Source organism: Engraulis encrasicolus, chromosome 19, assembly GCF_034702125.1.
Source record: "Engraulis encrasicolus isolate BLACKSEA-1 chromosome 19, IST_EnEncr_1.0, whole genome shotgun sequence".
Classification (NCBI taxonomy): Eukaryota; Metazoa; Chordata; class Actinopteri; order Clupeiformes; family Engraulidae; genus Engraulis; species Engraulis encrasicolus.
Window position 1 is genome coordinate 2,049,918 of NC_085875.1, and position 22,500 is coordinate 2,072,417.

Genomic DNA, 22,500 nt, shown 5'->3' on the forward strand with positions numbered 1-22,500 from the left:
GTGTACTTTTTTGTCAAAATTCTATGTAACACAGGGTTAAGACAGAAGATTAAATCGAAATTGCGTTTGACCAGCCTCCAATGTGCAATTTTAACTAACACATAGATAAGATATTGTCAATAATCCTGTTCTGCCATGGAATGAAGCCCAAAAAATGATTTCAAGTGTGCAGACCATACCTGTCAACTTTGAGTTGCCAAAATTCGGTAAAAGTCTCATATTTTAAGCCAAAATTCGTGAAATTTTCTATAGGCCAAATCCTGACAGTCAACATTTTAAATGAGCATACAGCGTGAAAAACAATTAATTACTCAGTTTCTCCATGTTATTTTGTCACTACAGTTGTCTGGGGCTCGTGCAAAAACTTTGTGCTGGTGCAGGTTGTGATTAGGTTAATCGCATGATTCGCTTTTCCGAGGCTGTTTACTGCGTTGTATGAACTGACGGTTTCTGAGGCGATCTGGCGCGCACACGCCTACGGAGCTTGAGGGTGACAGCTCGCTTTTTCAAGGAACTTGGTGGCATCTGCCATAAAATCTACTGGCAGGTAGCTTGCCTTGACAAGCAAGAAGACCCTCTCAGTCTCTCTTCAAGAGGGGGTGTGGCTGCACGGGCTTACTGACAGGGCCGTGGGGATGATTACTGGACCGTCCGATGGTGTCTTTTGATAATGTGAAAAATCAGGATATTTCCGGGAAAAATGTCAAATTGGGAAGAATCCGGGAAATGAGTTAAAATTAGGGAGTTTCCCGGGAAATTAGGGATGGTTGACAGGTATGGTGCAGACTACTCACTGCAAAACCTGGAGACAGAGGAAGTGCAATGAGAGCAAACTTGAGTTTTGCAGGCCCTTTCGATTACTAATGCTCACTCCAGGGTATGCACCTACACGTGAATGTGAAGGAATCTGAACGAAAAGGAAAACACATCTATCGGGTGTGGACTGTCTTGTCAGGGTGGGTCTGGAGACAGATGATCATTATTATTATTACATTCCACTTAGATTACGCTTTTATCCAAAGCTTACAGTTACTTACAGGGTAGGCTACTGGTTAAAGTCCCTGGAGCAATGTGAGTCAGGCGCCTAGCTGTAGGGCATTTCAGCTATGGATGGAGGTTTAGAAAGAGGTAAGGGTGGGATTCGAACAGGCAACCATCTGATCCTAAAGCCCAGCTCCTTAACCATTAGGCCATGGCTGCCAGTGGGGCTTGCATGCCCATAGGGATCCGGGTTCAAATCCGACCTGGGTTATTTCCCAACCACTACTCCATCTCTCTCTCTCTCTCCCACTCCCTTCCCGTCATATCTTCACTGTCACTATCAATAGTGTTATACAAAGCCATAAAAAAAGAATTAAAAGAAAGAAAGACATGTTTTATTTTGGTGCCCAAAGTGATTAACACTTTAACATGCGTGGGTCAAAGACGTCCAACATGTCCTTCAGTGCAACGGATACTTTTGCTTACTGTAAATGCAAAAAAAGAGATTTTTTGTAATTATTTTTTTGGCTTGGCTTTAATGCATTCACTTTTAAAAAAATTATTTTGAAATTTCATGTTTTTCACAGTTACAGTAAGCAAAAGCATCCGATAGCACTGAAGGACAGTGTCATGTTGGACGTGTTTGACCCACCCTGCCGTGGCTCAAGCAGTAGGGTACTACACTGCTACACTGGCAACCCAGGTTCAATTCCCTTCTCTCTCTCCTGACTTGCTTCCTGTAACAAAAACTTGAGCAAGGCCATACGGGCCGAAACATTGTTTTGTAAATAAATTGCAGCACGATGGACAAGAGTGTGCGGTACCTTCTTCAACAAAATTGATCTCGCACCCACTACCTGCACCTCGAAACCTCTGGTGTGCGTTGGTTTCCTCCTTCAAAAGATAGATACTTCACTTCACTACCATGCAGCTGGCCCGGGTTCGATTCCCTTCCCCGTCTCTCTCTCTCTCCTGACTTGCTTGCTGTCTAACTCACTGTCCTGTCACGATTGAAGTCCCCCCCACAAAATAAATAAATATATATTTTCTAATATTTCGACACACATGAGTCTTCCTCAAGAGTCAAGAGTTCTGGCCCTGCCGTGGCCAACCGGTAGGGCGCTTGTCTACCATGCGGCTGGCCCGGGTTTGATTCCCAGCCTGGGTCCTTTGCCGGCCCTTCCCCGTTTCTCTCGCCCCACTCACTTCCTGTCACAACCTTAACTGTCCTATCATATATAAAGTCAAAAAGACCCACAAAAATATCTTTTAAAAAAAAAGAGTCAAGAGTTCTGCACTTCTGTAGCGCATTCAGGCCGTCTGAGAGCCGTGTCGGAGCCCGTTCCCGCACCTAATCATGAACTGGCCGTCGTGTTCACGCCACATATTTTAGCGTTCACAAACTAGAAAGTTGGTTCGCAATGCAGACCGCAAAATACTAGGTTTTTCTCTGCGAACCGTGACGACAGCGTGGCCGTCAGCAGGTTCATCCGGGTAACACAGTCACGTGCGGAAAAAGTTCGGAGCCCGGTATGAACGCGGGCGGTTCGCAGATAAGCACTTTAGTACCGAACGTAACTGGTGCGAGCACCGGCTCCAGCTCCGTTCTGGTCGGCCTGAAATCCTCTCCTGGAGCATGAGCATCAGTGAGTCTGATGAGGCACAAACACACATTCTTCATCCAACCAATAAAACACCAAGCTGGTCTTCTGGACAAAATGTGGAAGAAGGAAAAAACAAAACAAAAAACCCTTTGAAAAATGGCATCTGTTCCTATTCCACCAATTACGTAAGAGTCGTCCCTTCCTTGTTACATTTCTAGTGCATGACAACATTTAGTATCTGCATCTGGTGGAGGTGTCTTCAGCTCGTTTTCACAGCGATGGGCAACGCATGCACATAAACACAATAGTCCAGCAGTGTTGCCAGATTGGGCGGGTGCCCGCCCAATTGGGCTGCTTGAGATGAGCGTCTGCGGGTAAAAACGGGAAAATTGGCCATTTGGCGTTTTTTTCAGCCGTTTTGGGCCCATGGAAGTCAATGTAATTTGTTGAATTTGGGCGGATTTTAGCGCATTTTGGCGGTTTTTGAGAACCTTTTGGGCGGGATTTGGTCAGACACATCTGGCAACACTGTTCACAGCGATGGGCAATGCATGCACATAAACACAATAGTACAGCTCAGTTTGCGGCCGTCAAGGGCTGAGAATGTGAGAGAGCAGTGGTTCTTAACCTGGGGTGCAGGCACCCCCTGGGGGTGCGCCAGAGAGATTTCAGGGGGTAGTGGTGTCAACAATGATCGATTCGGCGATCCGAATCGATCCGGGCATGGACGATCCAGATCCAGATCCGGCAAGTTCCAGAATCAATCCGGCAATTTTTTTAAGTTTCAATTACTTCCATGGATATTTCGGGAGCAAATGAATGTTAAATTAAATAAAAACACTTCAAAACATTGCAAGACTGATACAGACTGGTACAGAAAACAGCCAATAAATTGTTGCTCAGTATCTGACTACCTGTATTTCCTCATGGTCATGGCTGAACATTTGCTTTGCGTTCAGTAGAAATGTAATGCATTGCAATGCATTGTAGAATTGAATCGAATCGGATTGGATCTAATAGAATCGAATCGAATCGGATCTACTACCTCCCGAATCGTGATCGAATCGGATCGTGAGGGCAGTGCCGATCCACACCACTATCAGGGGGTGCTCAGAATTTTGTTTGTGTTGAGGTTGTGACCAAAATTCTGCTTCCAAACATTATAATTAGGCCAAATTAAGACCAAATTTAAAAATGTTTTCGTCCCCATATAAATTAACATCAGTGAATGGGCAGCATGAATTCTGGAAATAAACAACTAAAAATCTCACACAGTGTCCCTTTAAACCATTTTTTTTTGGTGCGTATACACGTGTAGACATTTGGGATGGGGGTGCGCGGCTTGTCTTGGGAACAGCTAAAGTGGTGCTTTCAGGAAAAAAGGTTAAGAACCACTGAGATACATTAGAGTCAGTGGTTCTCAACTTTTTTTTTAACAAACGCCCCCTTGGCCTCATCACTAGCGTCCCAACGCCCCCTTGACCTCATTATAAGCCTGACAACGCCCTCCTGAGTATTACAAAATTATATGAACTAATGCCCCCCAATGGCAATTAAGCACCGCCCCCTCTCAGCTGTATCCTTCTCAAAGCCCCCCCTAGAGCTCCCCAATGGCCCCTAGGGGGCTGTACCGCCCCCGTTGAGAAACACTAAGATAGAGCCTCATGCATCACATCAGACGCTTTCACTTTGTGAAGTTGCTGAGAGACAAAGGGGAATTGACTACTCAACCTAGCCTGGGCGAAAAGCCGACTGTTGACTCCGTCAATCAGTCTGGCAAAAGCCATGAGGAATCCGTCTCCGTGGAGGGTGGTAGATGGTCTGATCTTACTCTATCATTTAAATTAATTGGAGTTCCAAACTCAAATTAAAACCCACATTGTGCTTCATTAGCATGCCTGTTACGATATAGCGTCGCAAACGCAAACAAATAACAAAACGAATGTGTGAATATAGTTACCATAGCCAATCAGTAACGGAGCTCGCAGGTGAGTTCTGCGTCATCACTCTCAACTGTTTGCTGATTGGCTAAACACTGAGAGAACCGAGCTCGAGGCTTTTGCCAGACGATGTGCGGAGCCAAAATCTTTGGGTGGAGTACATAGGATGGCGGTCCGAGGCTACTACGGACCACTATCAGTTCAGACCATTTCAGTTAGGCCTACTCCCACACACTGGCGCAGATGTGCTACCGGTATAACAAGGAATGGGCAATTTCACCACATCAGAGTATGGATAATCGTCAGACTTGCATCCCAGAGGTTGCCGGTTCGACTCCCGACCCGGTTCGACTCCCGACCCGCCAGGTTGGTGGGGGGAGTAATCAACCAGTGCTCTCCCCCATCCTCCTCCATGACTGAGGTACCCTGAGCATGGTACCGTCCCACCGCACTGCTCCCCATGGGGCGCCACTGAGGGCTGCCCCCTTGCACGGGTGAGGCATAAATGCAATTTTGTTGTGTGCCGTGTGCATTGTTCACTTGTGTGCTGTGGAGTGCTGTGTCACAATGACAATGGGAGTTGGAGTTTCCCAATGGGCTTTCACTTTAAGAGTTTCCCAATGGGCTTTCATAATCAATGTGCAGCACCGATTTTTTTTTTTTAACTCTCCCGACATCCGGCAGCTGACATCCAAGGACATTGGCGCCAGTGTGCAGGATTGTATTGAAAACAGTGGGATGGAACGTTGGCAGAGCAGTGCACCGTGTCGGAACAGGTGTACAGAGGCCCTTAGGCTGCACTCATCTAGCTTAAGTCCCATTATCATTAAAGGTGCACTGTGTAAGATTTACCTACACAGTCTCACCCCAAGTAGTCAATTTTTGACTACTCAATTTTTGACACCGCAAGACTGCAATTTTTGACGTCTTGGGTATTCCTTCCACGTCACATTTTGACTATGTCCTCAAAGGCGCCCCATTGTGGCAGCATAACGTCATTGAGGTTAAGTTTAGGAATAGGTTTAGGGTTAGGCCACATAGTCAAAATGTGACGTGGAAGGAATACCCAAGACGTCAAAAATTGCCGTCTGGTCCAAGGTAGTCAGAAATTGACTACTTGGGGTGAGACTGCGTTGGATTTACAGTTGTTTATTTCCAGAATTCGTGCTACCCATCCACTAATGTTACCTTTGTTACCTACCATGAATACTTACCACCACCATCAAATTCTAAGTATTCATTATGACTGGGGAAATTGCACTTTTCATACAAATCCATTTCGAATTTACAGGAATAGACATATTTAGCTGCAAAAATGCCTGTACTTGGGCCATACTAGAAAATATTAGTTCATTACTTTGTAAACTTTCATGAAAAGGTCCATTTTGACAATAGGTAACCCAGTTTCAATGAGCAGCATAGTTGCAGTACCTTTTTTTGACCATGTCCTGCACAGTGTCCCTTTAAATTACTGTCATTGGTGGTGGTGGGTCTGTACGTGGACTGGAGTGGAGAGCACTGGTTAGTTATTCAACTGGTTGGTTATTCAATTTCAACCCCTCAGGTTCCAAGCCCAGTTCCCCATATATAAAAAAGCATTGCTCATTTAAAACCAAGAACCTGAGCAGAACAGTTGGTGTTAGAAAACAACAGGACATGACAGCATGAGAGCATCTACTATAGCATCTGGTTGCAATATCAGCCCTGCTGTTCGGTGACCAGAAACAATGTGAAAATTGCTGCAAGATTGAGCGGTTCAGTTCACATGGAGGTAGGTGTGCTATTTGCCTTTCCTTAAAGGGGTATGCCACTATTTTGGGGCTTAATACAGTTAAAATCGTTGGCTGGGGTTTATAAAGGTGGTAAAGTGTCTTATTTTTCATGTTAAGCGTTGTCTTGCTGTAAGACAAGTTAAAAGAGGGAATATGTCGCTAAGCTGGTGAAAGTCAATGGATCCGTGTAGCATTGTAGCATGCTACACGGATCCATTGACTTTCACTAGCTTAGCGACAGCACCTGTCTTACTAACTCAGTCATTTGACTGACTGACTGACTTGTTTTTAATAATGTGCACTGCATTGTCCCTGCCAAACAAACTAGAAATAAAATAAATATAAAACCTAGCCTTCATTATGAACAAATGTCCTCTCTGGGTAATTGGTGGTAATGGTGTGCTTGCCATTTTTCTAACAGCCAATTTATATCAGGGGACATGTCGGACGGGAATGATTTGCCTACATGTTATGAGTGGTGGCATACCATAAAGAATAAATTATGAACAGTTTAGTTTGTGCCTTCAACTCGTTGCCAAAGGAAGACGTTACTTGGATATGACAAAACCACATATCTTCGGGAGGGCTCCAAATGACACAAAACTACCATGGGTCACTAGAACATGATGTAATAATCAGGGCTCCGAACCGGTTCAAGGAACGAAAACGAAAACCGAAAACGAACGAAATTTTATGGAATTTTACAAGGAACGGAAACGGAAACGAAAACGAAATGGTCTTCAAGTGTTCCGGAACAAAAACGTTATTCTGAAATCCACAAACCGGTTAATAACGTTTTTTTTTCGTTCTCTATATTTCATACAATTGCATGCTTTTGTTTGAGGAGTAACCATGGCGACGAGCAGTCTTTTAGTTCGGCTACTGACGTGTATGAGGGGAAACATGCATAGCCTAGGCCTACAGCAACAGCATTTTGCTTCACCTGAGCTCTTGCCGCCGATTGATAAAATATTGAGGAGCATTGGCCAATCAGAGTGCGACTGTGCATTGTATGGAGAAACATCCTGGGTAAATTTTAGGATGTGCTTCTCCTCAGAGATTTTGATAGGAAACTAGAACTAAACTGTCTCTGTTCTCCTGGCTTTCTCGTAGTGATTGGAAGTTGGCTCTAATAAACCCGCCCTAAAGTTGTTGACCACCAATATCAAATAAGTTTTTGTAAGAGAAATGACACTTTACCCGCGCTGTTCTTCAGTCTCATTCACGGACAGTAGGCCTACAGAGTTTTATTGACACCATGGAGAGCAAAAGAGAACATGTCTTGAGATCGGTGTTGGGATTCCTACAGGGACAGAGTATTTGGACCATACAGTCTATTTGCAAAGGAATTGGATCGATTTGATGAACCTAATTCACAGAGTGCTCTCGAGAGGCAACTGGTGGGTAAGTCATGTTTAGCTTACTACTTGTAATGGCACCGCCGAGTGCCTCGATGTTCAATGCGGTTATGGCAGATTATGTTGTCGTAAAGTTACTGAAGTGCTTTCGTTGTGCGCAGCGTATCCCACTGTCGGTTGTAGAGAAGAGAGGTGAGAGCTGGTGTTCTATGTGCTGTAATCAAGGACGTCTTATTTATCTGTTGTTGTGGTCAATGCGGGATAAAGTCATTCGTGGCAGATGGACAGACGCTAGCTGACGTTAGCTGGCCCGCTCAATGTTTCGATGGTTTCCCCAGTATTGCGCAATATTTCCTGGCTGTCATCACGAATAACAGTAGGTCGCGTGTGACAACAAGCAGGGATAGAGAAAGAAAGTGCATTTGTTGTTGTTTAAGTTATTATTCTCTTCTGTCGTGCAGAGGGCTGGGCTGATGGGATGGACTACGTGGAAACTCTTACTATTTTGTGACGCTTGTCTGTTAGGCTACAAAAGGTCTCCGGTTTTGTGGTGATGGACTTGCACTGGAATGGTTGGTAGCCGATATCTGAGAGCATATCCGAGGTTTCAGACTATGCAACCTGTCCCTTCTCTAGAACTAGTGACCCCTTGCATCGTGCACATCTCAAAACAGTTTGGGATTTTTTTGTGGAGCAAACTGTGTCCCTTTAACTCACACGTTTCACTTGCTGCAAACCTCATCATGGCCTATTAAATAGAGCTAGGCAAGAACTGAAATCCATGCCTATCAACACCTCTTATTATGCTGACGTTTACCTGCGCTATTCCAGAGATTTCTTTAGGAACTCTCTCTGGCTATTTTTTTAAACTCTCTCTGGCTATTCTGTATTGTGCCTCCCTAATCAACATCCACCCACCGCTACTGGGCTGGCATAGGCTACTTTTGATAAGAATTATAGGCATCCGGTTAAATCTGCCAGGATGGATAGCCCATCTGAGTGTTTTTGGGTGTGTTATTATTTTTGAGAATAGCTGTGCAAATCAAGGGGAAATAATGAGTACGTGTATTCTAAGATAAAGTCCACGAAAATAGACTTAATATGGCCGTTAAACACTGCAGGAACGTTAAGAACGAACGTTATTTTTCGTTCCGAACCGGTTCAGGAACGATATTTTTGTGGGGGAACGATTGCAGGAACGAAAACGTTAAACTGAAACTTGTCTGAACCGTTCGGAACGGAACGTTTGAAAAATAATTTCGTTTTCAAGCCCTGGTAATAATGTGAAATCAAGGGCCCAATGTAAAAAAAAACCCCTGCGTTCTCCTTTAATGGGTTAAAATTTCAAGGAACCAGCAAAGTAGTCTGTTCAGAGCTAATTGTCCACCTGGCCTGGGAAAGATCAGTTTGCAGCTCGAGGTAAATACCATTCTGATAGATCTTAGGCATTACTTGGTGACTCAATATTGTGCTGGTTTGGTTTCCACAATAGCACTCAGCAAGTGTCTTACTGGGTTAATGTACTGTGTCTAACTAACTCCACGTCTGCACCTCAAGACCGATTTAAAATCAAAGACTTTTTAAAATGTTTTTTAGGGGCTTTTATGCCTTCATTTGACAGGACAGTGTGAGATGGAGACAGGAGGCGAGTGGGACAGAGAGACGGGGGAGGATCGGGAAATGACCCCGCCGGACTCGAACCTGGGTCCTCGTGTTAATGCAAGCCCAAATGTGGGGGTCTTAGCGCTCTTAAAATCAAAGAATTACAAGGAGGCACATCAGTCTGTATGGTGGAATACATACAGTGCAATACAGTGCATTTCATTTCAGTGGTGAGGTTGCAGTGCTGTACGTAATGAGCTTAGGCAGTAGTAGGCACATCAGTCTGTATGGTGGGATACATACAGTACAATACAGTGCATTTCATTTCACTGGTGATGTTGCAGCGCAGTACGTAATGAGGTTAGGCAGTAGCAGTGTTGCCAGATTGGGCTGTTTCCCGCCCAATTGGGCTGCTTAGGATGGCTGTGTGGGGGTAAAAATGCCATTTATCAGAAAAACCCGCCCAATTTTCGCCATAGAAATCAATACAATTGGGCGGGATTTTGTGCTTCTAGGCGGGTTTTGAGCATTTTTTGGGCTGGAAATCATCAGCCTCATCTGGCAACCCTAGGCAGCAGTAGCCTGGAGTCCAAACAGAGTGCTGTGACAAAACTCTCCCCATCAGCTTGCCAACTCACGTACTAGACTCGTGCCAAAGGCGAAGTTGTCCAGCTCAAATCTGTCTACAATTCTTTACACCCTTGTAAACAACAGCAATAACAAGACAGCCTTTGTTCCCCTCTTGCCCTCGTAGCGAACGTCGTCACACTTTTTTTAGAGAGTTCCATTCCCTTTTTCCATTCCCCATGAACCAAACATTTTAAAAGGAGCTGAGTTTATCGGCACAGAATTGATAGTTGGATGAAATGTCCTGCAATTGTCCTGCGATTTCCATCTCATTGTGCTCATTGCGTACGCGAATAACAACACGTACGTACACATGTCCAGTAATAACACAAAGCCATTGTATTTCAAACCGCTATAAACCACAACACAGCATCAAGACACATCGCTAACCCTGCCCAGGGTTGCCAGATGAGGCTGATGATTTCCAGCCCAAAAATGCTCTAAACCCGCCCAGAAGCACAAAATCCCGCCCAATTCTATTGATTTCTATGCGCACAATTGGGCGGGTTTCCCTGTAAAATGCCATTTTTACCCACAGACGGCCATGCTAAGCAGCCCAATTGGGCGGGAAACAGCCCAATCTGGCAACACTGACCTTGGCTAGCACCAGTTGCACTTGGCACTACAGTGTTGCCAGATTGGACTGTTTCCCACCCAATTGGGGCAGCCATGGCCTAGTGATTAGAGAGTTGGTCTTTCAATCTAGGGGTTGCCAGTTCGAATCCCCCCTGACCTCTCCCTACACCTCCCTCCATGGCTGAGGTGCCCTTGAGCAAGGCACCTAACCCCACAATGCTCCAGGGACTGTAACCAATACCCTGAAAAATAATAGTTGTAAGTCGCTTTGAACAAAAATGAAAGCGTCAGCTAAGTGAAATGTAATGTAATGTAATGCTTGCATGGGATGGCCGGCTGTCTGCGGGTAAAAATGGCATTTGGGCAGTTTTTCTCTGCAAATTTAAGGCCATAAAAATCAATAGAATTTAGTGCAAATTAGGGGCACTGTGGCGCAGTGCGCTAAGCCCTCCACATTTGGGCTTGCATGCCAACGGGGACCCCGGTTCGAGTCCGGCCGGGGTCATTTCCCAATCCTCCCCTGTACTGTCTCTGTCCCATTCGCTTCCTGTCACCATCTTCAACTGTCCTGTCAAATAAAGGTATAAAAGCCCCTAAACAAATATTTTTTTTAAAAAAAGAAAAAAGAACCTAGTGCAAATTGGACGGGATTTAGTGCTTCCAGACGGGTTTCGTGCAGTTTTTGGGCTGCAAATCATCAGTCTCATCTCATCTGGCAACCCTTGGCACAGACCGCTTCTGAGTTATGTAAAAGGACTTGGTCTTCGTCTTGGGCAAGGCATCCCACATGTAATACCCCGGGGGCCTTTGGCTGTAGACAAATACAAAAACAACCCATTTGGCATCCCGTGGACTCTTTAAACAAAGCCGTCTGATATCTGACTGGTGTCCTTGGCCTCAGCTCTGCAATCCAGGGCCCTCTCCTCGCGTCGCGTCGCGTCTCGTCACGTCTCGGCCCGGCCGTTAGAGAGAGCTATCATAACACACACCGCAGAAGGGGACAGGGTTGCCAGATGAGGCTGATGATTTCCAGCCACAAAAATGCTCAAAACCTGCCTGGAAGCACAAAATCCCGCCCAATTCTATTGATTTCTATGACAAAAATTGGGCGGGTTTTTCTACTAAATGCCATTTTTACCCGCACACGGCCATCCTAAGCGGCCCAATTGGGCGGGAAACAGCCCAATCTGGCAACACCGCAGAAGGGGAAGGTCTCCCACCTCGCTCTGGGGGAGACATGGAGCTTCACACATGAGACGTATCGTATAAAAAATGTTTTTATATTTGTTCTGTCTTTTTGTTCAGACTTTATAAGTGACAAGACAGTAGAGAGAGACAGGAAATGTTTTTGGGGAGAAAGAGATGGAGAAAGGTCGGCAAAGGACCCAGATCGGATTCGAACCCAGGTCACCAGGTCACCAGCGTAGCAGCCCAGTGCCCTACCGCTACAGCCACGGTAGAACCAGAGATTCTTTAAGTCAGTGTTTCCCAACCAGGGGTACGTGTACCACTAGGGGTACGCGAGCACACTGCAGGGGGTACTTGGAAAAAATGTATTATTATAACAAATGTATGGAGCGGTCACATCAGGACAGAGAAAGCGATATAGAACATGAATTAGGGGGTACTCATGGCACAACTAAGAGGCTTAGGGGGTACGCGAGACAAAAAAGGTTGGGAAACACTGCTTTAAGTATATAGAGATATGCCAGTGTAATAGGTTGCTATGGGCACCAGGGCTTGACACTGGCACCTGCCAACCAGCCAAATGCTGGTAAAACTTGGCTGTGGCTGGTAACAAGTTCAGTGTCACTAGCCAATTTGGCAGGTAGCTTATTCTATGGTATAACATATCAGAATAGCATAATTTCTGCATTTTGCCCCTTGTGTATCAATTGTTTGTATTTAAGTTCAAGTTCAGTTACTCAGTTACTTACATCCTCTGAGGTTAGATGTACAGCGTCATGATAAAAAAAAATCTAATTTGTGGCTAGTAGAATAGCTGGATGCAGGGGCGCCACAAAAAATTTTGGGCCCCATGAAATTTTCAAATTTTGGACCCCCAAAATGACAAATTATATTATCAGCATCCTTCCAGGGGCCCTGTCAGTGCTGTAGGGCCCTGAGAATCTGTAACACCTTTCCGCTCCTCGCGGCACCCATGGCTGGATGGCTAATGACGCGGGAAAACCACTAGCCACAGTGGCCTGCAAGCGAAAAAGTAAATGTCAAGCCCTGGTGGGCACCTAACATGACCAGGTTACGGTCTGCCTAAAGGGGCGTGTCATCATAGCAGTGCCATGCTGAGGCTGTGCCATGGATGCAGAGTGTTTCAGTAAAACAGAATTAAAAATGTATGGCAGATAAGGTTCTACCAGAGAGAGTAGAGAGAGAGAGGTTCCATTGGCCCATTGTTTCTGGGTTCTATTATTGCAAGGGGGAGGGGGGTGAAATCCCCCTTTAGGCAGAGCTAGGCAGACCTAAGGACTGTTCTATTCAATGCTTGGAGCAGAGGAGAGTGATCTAGACAGAAGTGAAGTAGCATATTTGATACCAGACATGAAATTAAGTTATTTATTGAGCCTCTAACTACAGTCTATACACACATGCTTTTGTCCAATGAGTCACAAGAACAAGCATAATGACTGAACTAGTGGCTTCATCAGTGTAGCCTCTTACTGCCGATGGGCCCGTCAACGGCCTGTTTATTCTTTGCTGAAAACACTCAACAGCATTGCTATGACAGTGCCGTGCTGAGTAACTAAGTGAGAAGTATGCTGGATCTCAAGTGGCGCACTTGCACACTTCGGGCACTATGTTTCAGTGCGTAACTAATACTACGCCATACGCACTGTACGGTACACAGTAAATTCTGCAGTGCTCATTTAACACTCAGAGAGTTGATTTAACATCATTTGGACTTAAATGAACTCTCCAAGTGTTGAATTAACACCGCAACATTTACTGTGTAGGTTTGAATCCCACCTGACCTCTCCCTACATCTCCATCCATGGCTGAAGTGCCCTTGAGCAAGGCACCTCACCCCACACATTGCTCCAGGGACTGTAACCAATACCCTGAAAAATAGTAAATGTAAATAGCTCTGGATAATAGCGTCAGCATAATGTAATGTACCACGACACTACACAAAGTCCTTTAGTAATACATGACATTACGACTTGGCCATTTCCATTCTTCTGGTAATAATAAACTTAGTGTAGCGGGAGTCATGTCTTTTCATTTCAAAGGACCACTTCTGTCAGTGGAAATTGTACTTCTCATTGAAAAAAAATACTTTAGTTTAGTGCTACACTACAACGACACTACGCAAAGTCCTTAGTAATACATCATACATGGCATTACGACTTGGCCATTGCCATTCTTCTGGTAAGAATAAACGTAGTATAGCGGGGGTCACGTCTTCACACATTTTAAAGGACTACTTGACCCGCGGGTGACATACGACATGGGATATGATACAGCACCATTTAGAATTTGACGGTGGTGGTAAATATTCATGAAAAGAGGTACCATTTTGTGAATAAGCAGCATGATCTCTGGAAATAAACTACTAAAAAAATATTACACAGTGCACCTTTAAAAGGGCCACTTGACCTGAGTGTGACACGGGACATGTGATATGATATACATGTAGAGCCGCAGTGCTTAGCCCATTATGACTGACTAACCGTTTCTAATGGGGCAGATTAACCTTTCCCGTTATGTAATGCTTCACCACTCAGCCTTCTCCACTCTCTACGGCACCATTGAGAGATTTACAAGAGAACCATTACATTACATTACATTACAGCAAGTCTTGAAATACACTGAGTGAGTACGTTTATTTATTTGGGTTTTTTTTCATGTGGTGGAACAAAGCCTTTCCTCCTTCTCCACTCGACTCCATTTGAGTGTTTCCCCGAAAGCGTTTATGATGTCAAGCGCAGATTATGAACAAGGCTGTCTGGACTGGGACAAAACAATAGTCAGGCCGGGCATTTTCAGCAGCCAAGACCGGTCCATAGGGTGGCCAAACGTTTCAGTGCCTTGTCCGGCGTAAAGCGCAGCATTAAGCCGGACAAAAATGCATTAAAATGCATGTAATTGCATCTAAAAAACGCTAATTTTCGTGGGGGAGAACCCTCAAACCCCCCGTCCTAAAATATGTCCTCCTTTTTCCTGTCACGGACATGGTCACCCTACCGTTCCGCCAGGCATTGAGAGAGACAATGAAGCCTGTTGTGAGGTGACAACATTTTCAGTCATCTATTTCAACCTATTTTGACCACAACAGTCATTAATGAATATTTAAATCTGACTCGGAGAGGTTAGCTAGCTGTAGCGACATGAGGACTGATATATACCACTACCACAACATTGAGGGGAGGACCAGGCCCGAATCATCAACAGTACACAATAATTTATGTTGAAATATATTTTCATTTAATGTCTTTTTATTTATTTATGTTTTGTTGGGATTATATTCTGAGATACTGGGTGGTTTGGGTGGGGGTCGCCATGGGGGTGGGTGGGGTGTCAAGGAAGCGTGTGTGTATTGTTTGTTAACTGTTTTTGTTGTTTGCATTTAACTCAGGTTCTCTTTAATACCTTGTATTGTACATATATATCTGAAAAGTAAAAAACATTTGATCAAAAAAAAAAAAAAACAGTCCAGCAGGCAAATGCCCCATATGCCTTATGGCCAATCCAGCCATGATTCTGATGAAGTCTGTTGAAGTCGAAACGTAATCCAGCCACAAAATATTTTTTAAAAATCAACAAAAAGGAGTTTAAGTGTGGAGACCTTGTCACTCAGAAAACTACAGTCAGCCTGTGTCCTGCACCTTTTCCTGGGATGTACTGTGTACACAATCTTCACCTTCAACAAAATCATCAGCAGTCCACCGGGCAAATGCCCTGTATGCCCTATGGGCCTATCCAGCCATGAGTATGAGCAAGGCTGCCTGGCGCGTGGCCTTTACTCCGGGGCTCCCCAAAGGTGCTCGATGGGGTCGGGTTTAAAGCCCCGTCTGGACAAATCAACTGTTTCCACATCAAACTATGACTTAATAGACTTCTTAGTGCTTTGTGTATTGTAGAGCAAAAAAGAGTCAGGGGCAGGGGCGGAGGTATGGCCGGGGGGGTTGGGGGGGTGTGAGCAGGGCATTTGCACCTGGGCCCAGGGGCACCCAGGGCCGCCCGCTGACAGCTTTGGCCGGGCCCAGGACAAAGTCGTCTGAAAGGGCCCCCCACAGCCCAATACATACAGTACAATGTAATTGGGATCCAATTCTGGGTCCCTTCTCTCCCTAGGCCCGGGGACAACTGTCCATTTGCCCGCCCCCCCCTTCAGCACCCCTGGGGGCCACCTCCCATATTGATAGTGGTGGTGGGGGCCCCATTTTGACCTTGACAGGATGTATTAGGAAGGGGGCTATCAGTGTTGTGTGCCCTGGGGCCCTGTGTGTGCAAGTGTTCCGCCACTGCAAGCTAGTCCTGTTGGAATGGGAGGTTGCCAGGAGATGGTTGCCAGGAGACGGGTCTTTCCCCTCCTCCACTGTTGCCACCAGGTGGGAGGTGAACAGCAGTGCTGTCCAACTAAACACCTCTCGCTGCCAGTGTTGCCAGATCTGTCTGATCAAATCCCGCCCAAAAGCTTCTCAAAAACCGCCAAAATGCGCTAAATTCCGCCCAAAATCAACGGATTACATTGACTTCTATGGGCCCAAAACGGCTGAAAAAAAAAAACGCCAAATGGCCAATTTTCCCCCCCGTTTTTACCCACAGACGCTCATCCCAAGTAGCCCAATTGGGGCGGGCACCCGCCCAATCTGGCCACACTGCTCGCTGCTCTGCAACATTACTATTGGCCTTCAGAGGAGATAAGAGACCCAGCCAAAAGCCTGAAACATAAGATTCGGGGAAAGACCCTTTCTTTTATGTTATTTTATTTCTTCCCCCCATTCTGTGCCCCTGCGCAGCGTACACAGGGCCGACGCTAGACACAAGCAGAGCACGCAGAGTGCTTAGGGCCCCAACCAGTAACCAGGGCCCCCTCTAGACATAAGCAGAGTACACAGAGACACCAACCAGGGCCCCCTCTAGACATAAGCAGAGTGCCTAGGGCACCAACCAGGGCCCCCTCTAGACATAAGCAGAGTGCCTAGGGCACCAACCAGGGCTCCCACTAGACATAAGCAGAGTACGCAGAGGGCACCAACCAGTAGCCAGGGCCCCCGCTAGACATAAGCAGAGTACACAGAGTGCTTAGGGCACCAACCACTTTGCCCGCAAAAATTGGGGCCTCTTTAAATTGAGATTGGCTAAAAAATGTCTTGAAAAGCAAATTGAATTACATAACAAAACAAATATTTATTAGTTAGTAAGATTATTATTATCATTATATAGGATGAAGAACAGCTTCTTCCCTAAAGCTCTCACTTACTGGACAATGTTCATCTGTAAAGGACTGTGCACCTTTTAGGGAAGCTCAAATCTCAGTATACTTTGTATAATGACAACAAAGGCTTTCTATTCTATTCTATTCTATTCTATTCTATTCTATTCTATTACTATTTAATTATGAAGGGGGCCTCCTGATCAGTTATGCTTAGGGGCCTCCAAAACCTTAGCAACGTCCCTGCCCGCACATACCGAGGGCTATGAAGTCATCGCTTGTTGAATTTCGATGCTGCTGACAGCCTTGATTTGTATTTGTCTTTGAATACAATGTCTTTATGGAGCACTGTGGAATTCCATGACAGGTGTCTAAACAGTCTCTACAATACAATACAGTACAATACAATAGTGCTGGTTCTTAACCTTTTTTTCTTAACGCACCCCCTTCCCTGTGCCAAAGACAAGCCTTGCATCCCCTACCCAAACTTCTACACGTGTATTCACACACAAAAAATATTTAAGTCATTAATTACAATGATTCTTGCTTGAGCCATTAATCAATACCTTAATGACTTTAAAATGGGGACCAGAACATGTTTTAATTTGTCTTTAATTTGGTCTAATTATAATGCTTAAAAGCAGAATTTATCACAACCTCAACACAAACAAAATTCTGCGCACCCCCTGAAATCTCTGGCGCACCCCCAGGGGGTGCCCGCACCCCAGGTTAAGAACCACTGCAGTACAATACAGCGCATGTCAAGAGAGAGAGAGGCTGAAGAGTGGTCCGCGGGGAGGGTTATCAAAATACCGAGTTACATTTTGGCTGGCGGCGGCAGGACATTCTTCTCCCCAGTACACATCATAACACCGACAGACAGGGCTGAAATATAGCAGCAAATACTGCCAAATTGGCAAAATGGACAGATGTCTTCAAAAAAACATTTTTTTTTTTTTTAAAAAGGATACAAAATTGAGGGATCTTCCCATCCAAAGGAACTAACTTGCATAACAATCGACAAAGACAAAAAAATACAATAGTTCATTTGGGCCAGTTTAAATGTTTTTCTTCTCCTGTGTGTATGTGTTGCTTCATGGATTGGCTTAGGTGTACTAACTTATTACTTTTGCTCAATATTGTACTTGAGTAGCTTTTATGAATACTTTGTTCTTTTTAAGTACATTTTTAAATTAATACTTTTACTTGTACTTGAGTACATTTTGCCCCAAGTACTTTACTCAATTACACTGGAAGCTGGCCTGAGTACTGAGTAAAAAAAAAATGACTGAGAGACAAAATGCCATGCCACAATCCGCCAGAAATGAAAGATTGTGCAGGATGGCACACAGCATTTCCACTAGTTTACTATCTTGGATCAGTGTGTTGGATGATGGCTGGTGGCAATCAAGAGATAGAGGTCATGATGGACGATATTCAAGAAAAATAAACATGACATTCTCAAGAGGAAAGCTAATTAAAAGTAACTAAGTACTTTTTACTCAAATTACATTTTAAGTGAAGTACTTTTTTACTTTTACTTGAGTAGATTTTTAGATAGGTACTTTTACTTGTACTTGAGTAGAATTTAGGCAAAGTAAAGATACTTTTACTTGAGTACACATTTTCTGTACTCTTTCCACCTCTGTGTAGCACTGTATTCTAGTGCCTTGCAAAGCAAGCAGGCTACTTCTCTCTGGCAGCAAACCTATGCAAACCAACATGACAGTAACGCTTCTGTAATATACAGTGCATAATAATAATAATATAATATAATAACAATAAGGTTTCTGATTTTTTCTGGGAGTCTGAATCGCAAAATAGTCATGAAGTTCAAGTGTAGTTCATTGATGGTTTAAGGAGGTGATGGGAGTGGTGTGCATGTGTGTGTGTGTGTGTGTGTGTGTGTATGTGTGCATGCGTTTGTGCATGCGTGTGTGTGTGTTTGTGTGTGTGAGTACTTGTGTGCGTGTCTGCGTGCCTGGTTGTCTGGACTTACAGGGAGGAGAGGGGGGGCCTGACGGTGGCTGGTTTGGGCTGCTTGTCCACTGGCTCTCGCCTCTGAACCGACTGCTGCTGCTGCGGCTGAGGCTTCTCCACACCTGCAACACAAGTCGACACGTTACTCATACGCAAGGCAAGGCAAGGCAAGGTAATTTTATTTGTATAGCACATTTCATAGTACATGAATGCAGTTCAATGTGCTGTACAGTAAAGTAAGATAAAAAAATGATATAATATAAAATAACATGAAATGAAACTAAATATAAAAGCATAAGGCATGGCAGGTGAAAATATAATATCTTCCACACACCACGCTCTTCCGTCTTGTTGGTGCGTCTCTGAAGTAATCTAATAGTAGGAAATGGATCGCACTCAGTTTTTCTTCTTTTCTTGTTGTTTTCTTTTTACTTTAACATTGCAGGGACTGACATGCATCATGCATCAAAGAAAACAACAAGAAAGAAGAACAATTGTGTGCGATCAATTTCCTACTACTAGGTGAAAATAGAATAAAAAGTAAAGATTAAAGAAAACAGTGTGAGATCCTGTGAAAGCAACACTCCTGACCTGGCTTGAAGGGGGTGAAGGGGCGGGCGCCTCCCGCTGCGCTGCGGACGTACACCTGCTCAGGCGCCACCTCCTCACACCTGGCGCCCTGGAACCCTGAGCGGCACACACAGGTGTGGGGGAGGCTACAGGAACCACGATTCTGACACGGGGGCTGGCAGTCCGCTGGGGAGGGGAGGAGCGGGGGAGGGAGAGAGAGAGGGAGAAGGGGGAAGAGAGAGAGAGAGAGAGAGAGAGGGAAAAAGAGAGAGAGAGAGAGACAGAGAAAAGGGGGAAGAGAGAGAGACCGCAGAAGAGGCCAAGCAAACAAGTAGAGAGAGTGAGAGACCAAGAGAGAGACAGAGACAGAGAGAGAGAGAGACAGAGAAGAGAGAGAGAGAATGAGATAGCATATGTGAAAGTGAGAGATACAAAGAGAGAGACAGACAAACAGACAGACAGAGTGTGTGAGAGAGAGTGTGTGTGTGGAATGGGGGAGGGAGAGGATGTGGTAGAGAGAGAGGGAGAGAGAGAGAGAGAGAGAGATACACACACAAACAGGGGAGAAAATACATATTGGGGATGACAAAAATGGTGACATTTACAAACCGAAATGTTGTACTTGTGAACGGATGGATAGGCTACCATTAGAGATGGTTCAGTACCATACCGCTGGACTAAAAGTCCCCCAGCCCAACGTCATCGACACTGTATTAGGCTTTAGGGAGGGAGGTTTACTAACGTTCCACGCCAACTCTGCTAGTTAGCCTCTGTTACACACACACACACACACATACACACACACACACACACACACACACACACAACTTGTTCTGTACTGAAAATGAAAAGGCAGCAGTTTTTTAAAGAAAGATACTGTTTTTGATATGTTTAATAAGGTCCCACCTTATTTGAACTTTCTAGAATGTATTGATGTTAAAGAAATTTATTTAATCTCAAAATTTATATGATTGTTAATTTTGTAAATGTGATGTGATGTGATGCTTTTTTATATCTGTATTGGCCATGATATAACCATAGCTGCTGAAATGGCAAGAAATGTAAACAATCAATCAATCACACACACACACACACACACACACACACACACACACACACACACACACACACACACACACACACACACACACACACACACACACACACACACACACACACTGCCTTGTATGTATCCATGAGGTGACTTACGTTTGATGCAGCGGTTGAGTCCTCGGGCCACCGCCCATCCAGAGCAGCACTGCTGTCCACATACATGAGGTCTGGAGACACACAGACACACACACATGCATATACACATGCACACACACACACACACACACACATGCACACACACACACACACACACACACACACATACATGAACACACACACACACACACACACGCACGCACACACACGCACACACACACACGTGCGCGCACACGCACACACACAAAAACACACACACACACACACACACACACACACACACACACACACACACACACACACACACACACACACACACACACACAGGGAAATAGTAAACAAACAAATGAACAAACAAACAAACAGATAAACCAACCAACATTAACAAACATGAGCTAATTAACACCAATATACCACACATATGGGTAGGTCTGGGCTAGGCTGAAAAACCGGTCTGGGCATTTTTTGTTGTGGAACAGCCCCTCACAGCTCCCATTGCTCTATGACAGTGTTTCCCAACTAGGGATGCAAATTATCGATTAATTCATTAATCATTAGTAGATAGCCTTATCGATCGACTTACGATTAATTGATAAGCGGTGTTTTTCCCCTGAAATCTCATTGTTTCTCGGAAAAAACGTACTAAATCTAAACATTTTAGCAAAAATTGAGATTAAATACCACATTTAAGTTAATTCTACTTTAATTCTTTAATCCAAAGGTGATTTAAATATAGCCTACCCACTATAAACACCCCTCTTCACACACACTCTTCACATGCCCATTTCACCTGGGTCTCTTGTCAGTTGAATTATCGATTAATTGCGATTAATGTTTTTTAATCGATTAATGCATTGGTCGATTAAAGTCGATTAATCGATTAATCGTTTGCATCCCTATTCCCAACCTTTTTTGTCTTGTGTACCCCCAAGCCTTTTCGTTGTGCCATGAGCACCCCCTAAGTAAAGTTCTATATAGCTTTCTCCATCCCAATGTAACGAAGCTCCATATATTTGTTAAAATGTATTTTTTTCAAGTACCCCCTGCAGTGTGCTCGCGTACCCCTAGTGGTACACGTACCCCTGGTTGGGAAACACTGGTCTATGATATTATGATTAGCTCAGCCCACTGTCTATTACATATGGAGCAATGGGCCACCCCATCTAAAATAACACATTTTAGCCTGGAGGGGAGACACATATACACTGCATTCAGGCTCTTGAGATTTGAGGGTTTTTTTTTAAATTAAAAATGTGGGTATGTTCGAACTGAATGAACACATTCTAATGCAATATGAGGGTCCCAGCTTTTAAATGCAACTTATTTCATGTTTTTATGTGCTTCGGAGGCTGAGATATTTAGGAATTAATAGGAAGAGGGCACCCTTTCCCAAAGAGGGATTAGGCTAAAATGAGTGAACGGCCTATCTCTAAGTTAAAAACAAAGAAACAACTAAAAAAAACAGCAGCATTGGCCCTTGAGGACTGTCGGCCAACCGGGAAAATGCCCTGTATGCCAGACTACCAGACCAGCCCTGCCAGCTTGATTACCAGACCTGCCCTGCCTATGGGGCCTACAGGCATATTGGAGGGACAAACAAGCATTAACAAACATGAACTAATTCACACCAGTATAATACACACAGTTGAGGTCCAAATGCATATATGAGGACCAAACAAGCTAATGAGAAAGAAATTAACTACTTTACTACACCAATAAAAACACCACTTAGAGCATTCAGTATTTCCGTAACTTTCTCCCCACTACAAGTTGGTTAATAACTGGAATGATTTTCAAAGCATTATTTTATTTAGAATACTGTGAGGAGCTTCCATTACAAGCCTGTTGTTACCACCAGTGATGACATAGTCTTGATCTGTTACT

General features: G+C 44.5%; 1 protein-coding gene across 1 annotated transcript in view; it reads right to left on the bottom strand.

Annotated features, from left to right (window-relative positions):
- LOC134435145 (latent-transforming growth factor beta-binding protein 2-like) overlaps positions 1–22,500 on the bottom strand; it is a 182,506-nt gene that overhangs the window by 156,401 nt on the left and 3,605 nt on the right. Inside the window, exons 2-4 of the mRNA XM_063183998.1 lie at positions 20,617–20,687; positions 19,429–19,593; positions 18,857–18,959 (exon numbers count right to left, since the gene is read on the bottom strand). Of these exons, the coding sequence (XP_063040068.1) occupies positions 18,857–18,959; positions 19,429–19,593; positions 20,617–20,687 (339 nt within the window). The remainder of the gene's footprint in view (positions 1–18,856; positions 18,960–19,428; positions 19,594–20,616; positions 20,688–22,500) is intronic.